The 15,161-nt window shown below is 41.4% G+C and overlaps 1 protein-coding gene across 1 annotated transcript in view; it reads right to left on the minus strand.

Moving 5' to 3' along the window:
• GRIN2B (glutamate ionotropic receptor NMDA type subunit 2B) overlaps positions 1 to 15,161 on the minus strand; it is a 328,850-nt gene that overhangs the window by 104,995 nt on the left and 208,694 nt on the right. The window contains exon 4 of the mRNA XM_056846002.1: positions 10,962 to 11,076. Within this exon, the coding sequence (XP_056701980.1) occupies positions 10,962 to 11,076 (115 nt within the window). The remainder of the gene's footprint in view (positions 1 to 10,961; positions 11,077 to 15,161) is intronic.

Consider the following 15,161-nt stretch of genomic DNA (forward strand, 5'->3'; position numbering starts at 1 on the left):
TCCTACCTGATACTTTTCACTAGAGATGCTGAGTATTGCATCTGGGACCTTCTACATGCCAAGTGGATGCCCTACCACTGAGCCACTGCCCCTCCCCGGTGGATCCCTAAGCAGATGTCTAGGTTTGGCCATACTTTCTGTAGCATCCTTTAGAGTCCATGCCGAAAAGGTTGCTGCTGGTGGTGGCACTTGTGAGGGACAGTCAATCATTTCTAATTGGAGCTCTCTCACATAGAAGTTTTTAAAAGCAAGAATTGAGCTGTCTGCTCAGAACAATGTGTAGTAAATAAGCACTCTCCCCTAAGTGGCTTATTTCAGTTAAATACTTATATCCCTTTATCCATTCAAGATATGTCATTCTGTCTCCCAGAGATCTTATGATTTTGGACAACGTGAGTAGTAGTGAAGTATTCAGGCAGCGGAAGATGAATTAACATTACATATAAAACTTAATATGTCATGACAGCCATAGGAGAATCCCCATAAAAAAAATCACACTGTTTATTTGTGAACGTGACCTGAAATAACAGCACACAGTATCAATTATCTATCCATGGGACTCTATAATGAGTCTTTAAAACCTTATCAGATACCCAGCAGAAACAGTAACAAGCATTCACCTCAGAAGCCACAGAATCAGAGACTAAGTGTGTTCATTAAAGTACTGAGAGCATTTTTAATTAATGTACTGTTAATTAATGCACCGAGAGCCAGTGTGGTGTAGTGGTTAGATTGTCAGACTAGGATCTGGGAGACCCAGGTTTGAAGCCCAACTCTGCCACAGAAGCTTGATGGATGACCTTGGGCCAGTCACATGTTTTCAGCCTAACCTACCTCATGGGATTGTTGTGAGGATAAGATAAAATGGAAGCAAGGAGAATGATGTAAACTGCTTTGGATCTCCAATGGGGGAAAAGGTGGGGTATTCATGAGTTAAATAAATAAATAAATACTTGCAGTCTTATTTGACCTTTGGTACATCAAAATAATAGTGTGATCCCTTTAGATATCTCCATGTTTACTCTATTTCTTGAACAACAAATATGTCACGTGCTTCATGTTTTAAATCAGCAGTCTTCAACATTTCTATGGGAACCAATGAGTTAGGGTTGCCAACCTCCAGGTATTAGCAGGAGATCTCCTGCTGTTACAAGATCTCCAGCCTATAGAGATCAGTTCCCCTGGCCGCTTTGGCAATTGGACTCTATGACATTGAAGTACCTCCCCTCCCCAAACCCCGTCTTCCTCAGGCTCTGCCCAAAAAACCTCCCGCCAGTGGCAAAGAGGGACCTGGCAACCCTACACTGAATTGTAAGCCACTGACAGGAAGTCATGTGCCATCAAGAGTCATATGACAGAAAGAAGGCAGCCAGAATTATGATCTCACCAGTGTCAAGGAGAGGACTATGGGCAGCAGACCAAAAGCACTGGGGACAGGAAACACAAACCAACCACCAGGAGGTGTACCATCGAGAGGAACAAGCCAAGAGTCTTAGCTATGAACGAATCCTTTCCACCACTGAGTGATCTCACCTTGCCATTCCTGCTGCTTCAGCTTGTGCGCAAACAGCAGCAGCAGGCTTGACACCTTTCTCTTATTGTAGCAGGTCCTTCCAAAAGGTAGCACAAAAGGCAGTTATATAGGTGCCCCAGAAGAGGCTGAAGATCTCCCGCTATTACAGCTGATCTCCAGGCAATAGAAATCAGTTCCCCTGGAGAAAATGGCCACTTTGGCAATTGGACTCAATGGCATTGAAGTCCCTCCCCTCTCCAAACCCCGCTCTCCTCAGACTCCACCCCCCAAAATCTCCAGGTATTTCCCAAGCCAGAGCTCGCAACCCTATCCATGACCCACCAGAGGCTCCCAACTCATGGATTGAAGACCACTGTTTTAGATTAATACCCCCAAATATTTCTGAATGCTAAATCAAGCTGGAAAAATGCACAAAGCCAACAGCAAACAAGCCCAGCCACAGAAAAGAAGAAATAGGAAAGATACATAAATATATCAAGGGATGCAGGGCAGGAATGTACAGAGGGTATATGGAAGATAGACTTCATGCTGCGACCTCCATTTCAATATTTTTCTGCTACAATTCTGGGACTATGAGACATTTAATTTTTTGTGATAAAAGCTGAAGTTATCAAAATGACTAATGTGAGTATCCAATGAGCCATTACCTGGTAATTCAAAAAAATGTTTTGGAACCATGCTGATCTGAAACCTGTCCTTTATTTAGTTGCTTAATGTCGCTAGAGGAACAGCAGAGCAATCTACACTTTCAAACAGGAGAATAAGTGGAGCAAGAAGAACTTTCTGCCTCAGCCAGGTATCTACTTTTAATCATCAATTGCAAGCTACCTTGCTGCAATTTTCCCAGATGAATCAACACGTGCCTCTGAGGATGTGCAGAATACTTTATTCCTGCAACTTGCCCAGATGAATAAGCACGGTCAAGCCCCCATCCTCACCTCCTCCAGCATCTGGGATTAGTGCTCACGGATGTGTCATGCTGAGGCAGTCTTAAACCTCAAAAGCTCTCACTACAGGAAAAAAATTACTTCACTGAAGAAGGTCAAATATTCCAGCAGTATTAAGTACCCACCATCTCTCTCTCTCTCTCTCTCTCTCTCTCTCTCTCTCTCTCTCTCTCTCTCTCTCTCTCTCTCTCTCCAGAAAAATAAGGTCTTTGGGAGAAGCAAAATAAACTTAAGCTAAGAAGAATTCCAACCCTGACCTGGACGGTCCAGGCTAGCTTGATCTTATCAGACCTCAGAAGCTAAGCAGGGTCAGCTGTAGTTAGTACTTGGATCGGAGTACCAGGGTCACTGTGCAGAGGAAGGCAATGGCAAACCACCTCTGTTAGTCTCTTCCCTTGTAAACCCCATAAGGGGTTGCCATAAATCAGTTGCAACTTGCTAACACACGAAGAATTCCAGATCTGAATGCTACGATTATAAACACTTGTTTATAAACAGATTATAAACAGCATTTCCCCCCTCACTACTCAGGAATCACAAATATTTACCTACCTGGTATTAGAGGATGAAATTCTAGGCCGGAGGGGGTGATTGGCAGGCAGGCGAAAATTAGAAATCTCTTGTTTTACTACATAAAGCACGGGCTAATTGCCACCTGCCATCTCCCTTTATATCTTCTAGTATAACACTGATATCTGGCATTATCATCCCCCCAGCTGAAAGCTGATGGCTTCTTTTGAGAAATAATTCTGAATAGCACATTTCTACTTCCATATTATTGCCATTCCTCCACCTGTTTAGTGGACTCTCCTTTTATTATGTGAAATTTTTTTACTGTCACTGATGAAGTTGTGGCTTTATGTTTGCGAAGTGCAAACCTTATTTAGTCAAACAAGGCTATCTTGAACAGTGTTGTGAACAGAATAGCAGTCACTGGTCACCTTCGAATACTGGGCATTTAAATTAATAAAGTCACCTTTAATTATATCAGATTTATTTAGATTTTTGCTATTTCAAATTATGATAACCACCCCCCCCCATTTGCCAAGACTCAAGGACATATGATTATAGGCTGTGAGGTTCAATCCGAGGCGCTGAGGATGGCAGGCTGAAATCTCAGGTCTGGATCCTCATTCTCAGGGTAGCAGCCTGAGACTGCAGGACTATCAGCTGTTCCTAGGGCTGCCTAATAATAAGTGGAAATGGGTAGCTGAAGCTTTTCATTGCATAAATAAAACCACCTGGTAAACAGCATCCCGTTAAGCTTCTATTAAAAGAACAGAACCTTTTTCTCCAGGTGGTTGGCAACCGCAGTCAGACGTCTATGCATGCCTGCTTGTGGTCACTACTGCATATATAAATTGGAGAGAGGCAATAATCTGACAGTAACAGCTCAAATACATTTCCCATTTCCATGTTTGTGTGTGGTGAAGAATCCATCTCATAAAAGCCACATGAGTGTGACCACAGACATTCACAACTGCCATGTAACAAAATATTTAGAATTGTGTGGAAAGATTAACATTAATATTACTATTCAATGTAACATTATCAGGTCCCCCATAACATCACTGGGCCCCACTCAATGAGTATCAGGGTTTGAGATGATGGGGGGACTGGCAATACTACACACACACCATAAGAATTCTGGCTACAGGTCTGAACGTACAGAGTGTTTATGATGGCACCAGTAAAATTCTCCATCTTCAATCTCTGTGACTGAAGAAAAGGAGAGGGTGGCACAGATTGGGTCTGACTTTTGTTTTATGCAGACAGCCAAGGAAATCAGACGAGCACGTTCTCAAAATAAAAGGGGTGGAGAAAGTCAGTGACAAGCCCAAGTTATCCCAGCAGTGACACCACGCCATGGCCCAATGGTCAGTTATTTTCTTTTAATTTTCTCAGAGAGGCAGCGGGAAACATCAGCTGGGAGCAGGGGATCCGTCCCCACCAGGGAGCTGGAAACCCTAACATGTATCATGGGGCAAAGTTTGCTTATACCTAAGCTCAGTTACCATCCTTATGCCATTTAAGTCCTCTTTTGACCCAGAAGCTAAGTCTGGAAATCTGTGGACTACGTCTGCTATTCATCAAAAGATCTGACAACACTTTAAACAAGACAACAACATCCTATACAATAAAAGTAAAGGGAGAGTAGTTGCATTTGTCCTAAAATAGATTTTTAGGCAATAAGCTAAAGAGAACTCGCTCATCCAAATTACACAACTATTAAAAAGAGTGTTAGTAGTTGGAATGTGTAAGATCTGCATGCAGACATTTATTTCCCTATGAACAAGTGGCTTGAATGTTGTTACTACAAATCTATCGTACAGTCCCTTTGTTGACACACTCACATCCATCAATGCAGATTCTTTTCCATTTGTGTTCCCTGAGAAATTTTGCTAGTATTAATAGCTTTCTTAGCTTCTCTTAAAAGTCTTTGGCTAAAGAGGAACCTCTAATTTCATTTCGAATTCTACTCTAGGCTAAATTTTAGTAATTAGACATATGTGGAAGAATAGTCTGCAGGAATATTAAATTCATCTGATAAACCCATGAAATCTACTGATGTGTCAGCAGGGATTCCTGTGAGATTCCTCTAAATGGTGATTTTCACTTAATAAAAAAAGATATTTTTAAAACCAAAGTGGCTGAGAAAACCTTGAGTCTATTACTGCTATTCACGCCTTCCTCCACCCTATGCAGCCCTGTATGTTCTCTCCTATGAATGTGTATCAATCTGTATTAGGTTTCCGTTCTACCTTGTTCAGGACTGAGCAGCTGTAGAGAACATGAGATTGTAGAGTATATCAGCACATTCCACCTCCGTATATTACAGAGGCATCTGAGCTCCAAAAAGACTGTGTTCCACTATCCAAGGATATCAGGGAACCAACCATGGGCCCTAATGTCTACACAACCAAAGATGTGATATCAGAATGGCAATCCTCCTGCTCATCATACTAATCCTTATTTTATGGTGCCCAACAACCAATTTGTCTCTAAAACAAAAATGAAGAGAAGCTCCCATGCAGAGTGTCTTCGTAGTGCCATTTTTTCTCTCAACATGGACTTTTTTCTCTGCATGTGTCTTTATACTCTTTTCTCTCTGTAACTGCTCAGCTGTGTGTATGGCTCTCTGGGTACACAGAGCTCTGTAGAAACCCTTCTATGTCTGGCTATAATATCATGGTATATTCATGAAGTTTTCCTTAAGAACTAGAACTGATTTATACAGCAGACATGTAATAGACCTCTAAACAGGAGGCAAGAGATCAATGACTGGATCAAATGATCACAATGTGTACTCCACTGCTGGGTCTCCCTTCCAAACTGGAACTACAATCTACATAAAACATATTTAACAATCCATATATCACATATTTTATTTAAACTGAGAATTTAAGGTGTCACAACACATTTTGTATGTAGGGTTGCCAGGTTCCCCCTCACCACTGGCTGAAGCTTCGTTGGGGCGGTGGTGGGGGACAGGGTGGGAGGTTTACCCTGGAAGTGTCAGCATCTTGTGGGATGCTCTAGCACATTCCTCCCAAAACTCTATGGAAACCATAGAGTTCTGGGGGGAGAGTGCTAGAGGGTCCCCATCACTTCCAGGGGTAAACCATTATCTGCCCCGCACACGGAAGGGTAGTGGGTATCCCCATTGATTGGTGGGCAACTGCCCTCCATAACCTGGCATTTGGCAACCCTATTTGTATGGTTAGTTTAGGGCCCTTCCTGGACTGTATCCTTGTTAATCAGCAGGAATAGCTGAGAACATACTTCTCTGATGAAAGCCCAGGGGCTCAGGAGACTGCCAATGCTGTCAACCCACACACACCTTGAACCTGAGGCCCTGAATTTAGAGGGCTTGGCAGAGGAAGTCAACTCAACAGCAACCCTGACAAAAACTGCAGGAGCTCACAACCATGTAAGGTGAGTCCTGAAATCCATACATCCCTGGCTCCCCTCTGACAAGATTGTTGGAGATTATAGGCCTGTGAGGAACTGGCCCTACAGAGGAGTGCCTCACTTGCAGCCTGCCACTGAGCAAGGCTGCTGCTCCTGTGCTTATAAATCCTCACAGAATCAGGGCCTAACTAGGTCCTTGGAGGATGAAGTCCCAGAGGCACCACACAGAACAATCGGGGCTGCTTTCCTCAAGGACTATTTAGGCCTCAGTCATGGCTGGGATCCTTGCTGGTTCTTTGCCTAGACCAGCTCATAAACAAGCAAATTCTAAGCAAGTTTCCTTTGCTATCTGCCCCAGAACCTAGTTCTGCACTGGGGACATCCCCATTGCTGAACATCCAGTTAGCTTGCTGGCCCTGGTGCTTCTTGCTCCCTGCTCCTGAGGAGTCCTTTTGATGCTCCAGCATCCTGCCAGATGAAGCTGAAACAGATGCAAGAAAATATAAAACTGCCAAATGACAGCACCGAAAGCTGATTTCTATGGACTCAAGACATAACTAATCCTGTATTTAAAAAAAGGAGACCAATCAGTATAATCTTAAGCAACTGCTTTGTACTCAGAACAACCTCACAGATAACACAGAATCGGATCAAAAAGATCTAAATCTTGACTGTATTTCCAGCAGTTAGTAACAACTGGCTTCACAAGTGGTGAATTCTCCAGAGAGGAAAGTGTGAGAGTGCAACTAGCCTTAATTAATCATAAATCCACGAAGATATGTCATTGAAAATTGAGATGATAATGTTTTCCTGATTGTAACAATGTTAAACAGATTAGTTGGAGTTTACGTAGATCAATCATCCATAGAGCCCTCACTTCTAACTAGAACAGCTAGACTATGTATATCCTTCTTCATGCCTATCACCAGTACAGTTCTCTTTAATGTGATATAAGGAGTATCATGTTACGCATGTAAGCTACGGGTAATTGAGCTAGAGAGGCTTGCCAAGCTCACAAAACAATCTGGTGAACCATTATTCCCATATTCTATCTTAACTTTTTAATACGCAAAAACATTTCTTCCTAGAACTGGATTTTTTTTCTCTGTCGGTGCTAAAGGACTGAAGGAAAACATAGCATTAAATCCAGCAATAATGGATCATAAATCCCTATGTATAGTGGGACATTTTGCAAAACAGAGAAGAATTCAACATTTTACACAAATAAAAGCTGTAAAATCCGCCACTTTCTGATCAAAGCCCATGCATTATATAAACCACTGGATAAAGTGTAGGACTTGTTAAAGGCATCAGTCCCTGTTTTTAAATGCCAAATATTGGGGGGGGGGGTAGGAATCAGTGTAGCCAAGCATTCTTCTGCACTGATTATATGGACTGGTCCTCATGGTCTAGTCCTTTCTCTGTTTCGCTTGATTCCTTTTGTACAGCAACTCTCCAGAAAAAAAACAATAGTTCATGAGAAGAGAAAGCATAATGAAAAGGAAAAAAAATGAGACATGAAATATGCACTACTTTTCGCAAAGAAAACCCCAAGGAGACTTGTCCTACTAATGAAGGTCAGCAAAATGTTGAAATTTTCAGTGCTTTCTGTCTTCTGGTAGAGAGACTGGAATAACAAATATCTAATAAAAAAACATTTCTCCTAACTTATTAAAAGACTGGACCCTGCTGAGATGTTGCATCCTTGAGATTTGGCATAACAGTGTTCTGCCAAGGAGTATTTTTGGCTTATAGAAAACAAACAACTATTTGCAGATTAAATAGGATGCAGCAGCATCTGATGCATTCTCCTCTACTTAGAAAGCTGCATCACAGCATTTAAAAATGGTATTTGACAATTTCCTTCTTTAATTTATGCTCAGAAACTAATTATGGTGGCACTTCTAGATGAAACAAATGTGGACCAATCAACTGCAAATTGTTAGATGTATGGAGATATATTTCCAGGACTTTGTGATTCTTCCAAAGACCTGGAGATGGCAACAACCTCTGGCACACTGGTGGTATAATCTTTGTGAACAAGCAGAAACTTCATCTGGTGCAAAAAGAGGCAGCCCATTTACTAACTGGGGTGGAACACTGGGAGCATGCAATTCCCATTTTGGGGGGGAAAAGATTTGTTGGCCTGGAAGTATGTACGTATAACCAGTATTTCCCATAAAGGAACTTATCTAGTATGAAGTTTGCTCTTGCATCAATAAAAATGACCAGAGACAATGTCTGAACCTGAAGATCAGTATGACCAATTGCATGAAGAAAATAGCCACACTTCCAGAAGCAACAGGATCCACATTGATTGAATTATTGTACTTATACCTTGCTCTACCTTTAAAGAGTTCAAAGCGGCTTGTATATATATACCCCAGCACTCCCATCCAGGCAGCTGAAAGGGCTAGACTTGTCCAGCTACAGTAAAAAAATATTTTCTGGGTGAGTGGATTAAGATTGCTACTAGGTCAAAACTGAGTAAATAAGCTCCATCACCAAATAATAATTTATATGCAAACTCAAGCAAATAAAAAAAAAAATCCCAGTGCAATTGGCAACCATAGAGATATTTTCCTCAGCCTGCATACTCCACAGTCTTCTGGTTGGGGTACATCAGTCCTTGAGCAGTAATCTCCAGTGTTTTTGCAGTAAAACAGCTGTACAGCTACACCAGATACATCAATTAATGATGGAGTCACAAGAATTTTGGTATGATTAGATCAAGTATACTGGCAAAAGTTGCTTTAAGAAAAGGGATCATTGGGAGTTCTACATATTCTTGTTTTGTTTTTGCAAGAAAGCAGTAAGGAGACAGGAGGGTATTTGCAGACAGTTCAGAAAGTTCTGTGAAACTGACTTTGGAGAATATGAATGATGATCTTCTAGCAAAGAGACAAAATCATATGTTTCATCTGCTGAGGCCAGATTCATCAATATCTTCAACACAAATACTGCTAACAAGGGATGCATGTTATTCCATGATTGGATCGAACAGCACCTGATTAGACTGTCTACTCCTTCCAAAGAAATCACAAGAAGTTTTAGCTGACCACACATTATCCACTTGTCTGCACTATTTTTCTTTTGGGAAGTGTTCCTTCTGTCACTCATTCCCTTTGCAATATACATGAAACCATTGAAATGAGGGGATGTACTAGGGAAAGTGTTCTGAGCTGTCAGTCTACTGGTGTTGCCTTGTCCAGTCAGCTCCACATGTCTTGCTTTGATCACCTGTCTATCACTGGGCATCTCAAGGCCATCAATCAACTTTTCTGACCAAGACAGAAGATAACTGATGGTGGCCAAGTCTAGCAAAGGAGATTTCAGGTTAGCTGGACAAAACCAGAATTTGTCAGCATGTGATCTGGGGTGTTTCATTTCACCATGAATTTAATATAGTGATGCAGGTGGAATCAGTAGCAACTTTTTATTTCCAAGTGATTTGAAAGGTAGGATAGCAGGATGCAACATAAGCAGAAAGGAATGCAGCAACCTTCCAGGTGTTCACACTAGATTTCCCAGTTAGTTAATGCCCACTCTCCAATGTTCTATTTTGGAGAAAAGATCTGAGAGAGGATTTTCACTCTGCAGCTTCAGTTGATGAAAATAATTATACCTTGTTATATGAAACTTTTATACTAAAATCATGATGAGGGTTTCATATCTGTATACTGTTCAGAGATGGCCCCATTAGAGATGAGCAGAGTTTTATGAAATGGGTGACTCACACCTACTGTTCATCAGGTCCATAATACAGACCATCTATCCTATAGAGGGTAAGGTAATTCTGGCCTGATTACATACAACATCTGCATTTATTATTGGTATTGCATGAGTTGAGGCTATCTCAGGGCATCTATGAGCTTCCAGTCAGAGGGTCTTATCACAGCCAATTCAGTGAACGTGAAATATTACTCTCATAAACTGCATTCCTGCATTAAGTTGTTTGAATCTCACTGACTTCAATAGGACTCAAGTAGCTTAATTGCTTAGAATGGCAGCCGCAGTGTCATTATGTCACATTTTGTGCTCTTTAAGAGAGATGGTCACAGTTGCACGGATCCATAGGTTAAGATGACCCTAGAGAAAGCCTTACTTGCTAAAACATCACCTTGCCTATCAGCTATACAGCTCACTTGTATTGTGGTTTAGATGGTGAACGTGATTAGTGTAAAAAAGCATAATCCAGATGAAATATACAAAATATAAATTGGTCACTGATATTTAAAAATAACATCACATGCTCATTTGCCAGGTATATTCAGATTAAAATGAAATTATTGTATTTCAGCACTTCCTGGACTATGGTGTACAGGGCTGTAAACTACAGAAACTTCATATTGAAAGAAACGATGAAGGAAACCTGTGGAGCTTTCAGGCAAACTAATTGAGATATAGCCTGTGGTATTCATTTAACCAGTAACCAGTTTTGCCAAATAATCCACTTGAGCTGTTAAAAAGCAGAACTTTCTACTTCTTGAAAATCAGCCCTTGGAACCAGGACATGTCTAGCCCTTTATCTCCCAATCCTACTCTGAAAGTTACCAAAGATATCCTACCCTGTCCCACGTTCTTGTCTTGGTCAAAAGGATGATAACCAATTTTGGGTGCATCTGGTAGCCGTCCTCACTGAAAGACAAATTCCTTCCTTCAAAGGTGACATTAATCAGGTACCTAGGGGAGAAAGGAAAGGGGGAAAATTAGGATGCATGGCTTCTTCACTAACAAGTGAAGGAGTCTCTGTCACAAAGATATACATTTGCACTGTAACAGCACTGTGAATTCACCTAATACCTGGTTGGGTCAGCCAGAAACTAAACTGAGAGACAAAGGAAGGTAAAGAAGAAAAGAGAAACAAATATAATAATGGGGAAATAAATACTCCTCCCAAAAGGCAAGTAGAGCAGATGTTCCCCATTTAATGGATAGCACACTTCTAATGTGATAATAAGTTTCTTCCATGGCTCATGTCAAATTTCTGTTAGAAATGCCCATTGATACCATATTTGTGCAAGTACATTCTTTAAAAATTACTGTGAAAAATCAATAGCATTATGTGAAGCTACTTTTTATGTGCTCCTCAAGGGGAATTCTTAATTTGCTACAGATACCATATTAGAAATAAATTGGTACACTTTAAGGAATTCTACCTATTCTAAAGGCCAAGGCAGATAGAACCTGCTATTTCATGTTTCTTTCTCTCATTTATTTCAATGGAAAGTGGCCTTGGGAGGCCATAATCTTGAAAACGAACAGCTGGGGGGTGGGGGCTTAAATATTTTCCTGATGGTCATTTCCCCTACTCACAAGCTGATTTTCTCCTCTTCAAAATGTAACATAATAAATGTATGTTCAGCAGCCACATATGGGAGAAAACTCCAAAAATGATTTCAAAGGTTGTGAATTCTGTTCAAGACAGATGCACATAATACTGTTCTGACAACTCAAGGCAACCACTGATGTGAAATGAATGTTTTTGTTTACCCATGGTATTTGTACCGCAGCTTAACCCATTGAGCCTTCCTGCAAAAGGCATCTAATACATCCATTAAAAGGAATTTTTTAACTTTTAATATAGACAACGTCAGTCTCTCTTAATATATTTGAAAATCACTGCATTGTTATCCGAGGGTAGCAGCCATTGTTAGCAGAGGGTAGAACAGCTAGATTCAAATCCAGTAGCAACTTAGAGACCAACAAGATTTTCGGGGTATGCGCTTTCGAGAGTCCGTGCTCCCTTCATCAAATACGTATCTGACAAAGAGAGCTTTGACTCTCAAAAGCTCATATCCTAAAAATCTTGTTAGTGTCTAAGGCACTACTGTACTTGAATCTGGCTACATTGTTATGTACTCCTTGTCTATAAAGCCCTTGTACCTGGAGAGTAATGATGGAAAAGACACCAAGAACAACCTCCAAGGCACATTATTCTCCACTGTTACTTAATATGCTCCAGATCCAAAATAAGGGTCAAGCTGGATTTGATAATGTCCTTGTGGCCACCAAGAGGATGCCAATGCCATTTTAAAGTCATTTTAAAATGCTGCAAGCCAGGCCTAAAGCACAGTGAGCTGAGGTGCTCTGGTCCCACCCCCACCCCCCAGCCACCTTATCAATGCTGAAACGGCTGCAACCCCCTCCCCCCACCCCGTGGCTGTTCAGCACTTCAAAAGGTTTGAAGGGGAACAAGAGTGGCATTTTTAAATTACTTTTAAATGGAAATGCTGTCTAGTGGCCACGAGGACATCATCACATCCAGTCTGGCCCAGAGGAAGACATTATTAGACTGTAAGAAAATGACCTATTGCGTTTTCAAAACCTTAACAGTACCTTATTAGAATAAGCCATCCTTGAATTAAAAGTATGAAGGTAAAGGGTTTTTTTTACAATTATGGTGCATGTCTTCTTTTCCATGAGCATTTCTCTTGATACTCATTAGGACTGGTTCCTTGAAATAAGGTGGCAAGCCCAGACTTGGCTTTGAATTGCAAACAACTAGTATAACTTGCCAAGGCCAAGCCTTAAACTTAAACTCACCTTAAGCTCTCTGCTCACCATCATGATATCATAAACACAGTGCTAGAATGTAAAAAGAGATGTAAAAAGAATGTAAAAGAGCCAACGTGGTGTAGTGGTTAAGAACAGTGGTTTGGAGCAGTGATCTGGAGAACCGGGTTTGATTCCCCACTCCTCCACATGAGCGGCGGGTGCTAATCAGGTGAACTGGATTTGTTTCCCCGCTCCTACACATGAAGCCAGCTGGGTGACCCTGGGCTAGTCACAGCTCTCTTCAAGCTATCTCAGCCTCACCTACCTCACAAGGTGTCTGTTGTGGGGAGGAGAAGGGAAGGCAATTGTAAGCTGATTTGATTCTTCCTTAAGTGGTAGAGAAAGTAGGCACATAAAAAACAACTATTCTTCTTAAAACAATTAATGGAATCCAGAGAATAATAGAATCATAGAGTTGGAAGGGACCACCAGGGTCATCTAGTCCAGCCCCCTGCACAATGCAGGAAATTCACAACTACTTCTCCGGCACACACACACCCAATGACCCCTACTCCATGCCCAGAAGATGGCCAAGATGCCGGCCCTCTCATGATCTGCCTAAGGTCATAGAACCAGCATTGCTGACATATGGCCATCTAGCCTCTGCTTAAAAACCTCCAGGGAAGGAGCGCTTACCACCTCCCGAGGAAGCCTTTTCCTCCGAGGAACCACTCTGTTAGAAAATTCTTCCTAATGTCTAGACGGAAACTCTTTTGGTTTTAATTTCACTTTTTAAAAAAAAAATTCCTAATACTCTTTTGATTTAATTTCAACCCGTTGGTTCTGGCCCAACCTTCTTGGGCAACAGAAAACCACTCGGCACCATCCTCTATATGACAGCCCTTCAAGTACTTGAAGATGGTTATCATATCCCCTCTCAGTCTTCTCCTCTTCAGGCTAAACATACCCAGCTCCTTCAACCTTTCCTCATAGGACTTGGTCTCCAGACTCCTCACCATCTTTGTTGCCCTCCTCTGGACAGAGTAAAGTGATACCATCACTTTGCGTGACCTGGACACTATACTTCTGTTGATACAGCCCAAGATTCTATTTGCCTTTTTAGCTACCATATCACACTGCTGACTCATGTTCATTGTTTGGTCAACTAAGACCCCAAGATCCTTTTTGCACACACTACTGCTAAGACAAGTCTCCCCCATCCTATAATTATGCATTTGATTTTTCCTACCTAAATGCAGAACTTTACATTTATCTCTGTTGAAAAGCATTTTATTAGTTATGGCCCAATTCTCCAGCCTGTCAAGATCATCCTGTATCCTGGCTCTATCTTCTACCATATTTGCTACCCCTCCCAATTTATTATCATCTGCAAATTTAATAAGCATCCCCTCTATTCCTTCATCCAAATCATCTATAAAGATGTTGAACAACACAGGGCCCAGGACAGATCCCTGAGGCACTCCACTAGTCGAAGATAGATAATAACAAGAACCACAAACAGAAGGCCAGTTAGGAGCTCATCAAGGTGTATCAAAATACACCTTTTATCTTTTCAGTGTATCTTCAAGGGAAAAAATGCAATAATGTATGGGGGGTAATTCGTGCCTCTTTCCACTTCTGATCTATGAAAGAGACAGGAAGCATGGAGGCAAAGAAAATTATAGCCCCCACAGTTCCCTAGTTTTCACACAACATAGAGATGACTTTACCTTTCCTCCTATTGCTCAGAGCCTTCCAACTGAATGTATGAGAGAGGAAATGGTTTGAATTTACATGGGCTTTAAAGGACCGAGGAGACATTAACACCGATGAATGTTTGCTTCCCTTTTTCTAAGCTATTGAATTTTACCTTAGTACTGAATTTCTGGGGCAATGTAGAGTCACATACTTGAATGGAGAGAATTGTGGCTTGTACACAGTGATGGACCATTGTCTGCCACCCTCAGAATCCCAAGCATTGACAAATAGAGTTGACAACCCCCAGGTGGTGGCTGGAGATCTCCACAGATTACAAACAATCTCCAACTGACAGATAACAGTTCACCTGAAGAAAATGGCTGCTTTTGAAGGTGGGCTCTATGGCATTATATACCATTAAAGTCCCTCCCCAAATCCCATTCTCCTCAGGCCCCACCCCCAAAATCTCCAAGTATTTCCCAATTGAGAGCTGGAAACCCTATAACGACAAAGAAAAAACAAGCTATGAGAACTTTTCTGGTTGCTTTACAAAAAAAGTGAGACTAATTTGC

The sequence above is a fragment of the Euleptes europaea genome, chromosome 3 (genome assembly GCF_029931775.1).
Source record: "Euleptes europaea isolate rEulEur1 chromosome 3, rEulEur1.hap1, whole genome shotgun sequence".
Classification (NCBI taxonomy): domain Eukaryota; kingdom Metazoa; phylum Chordata; class Lepidosauria; order Squamata; family Sphaerodactylidae; genus Euleptes; species Euleptes europaea.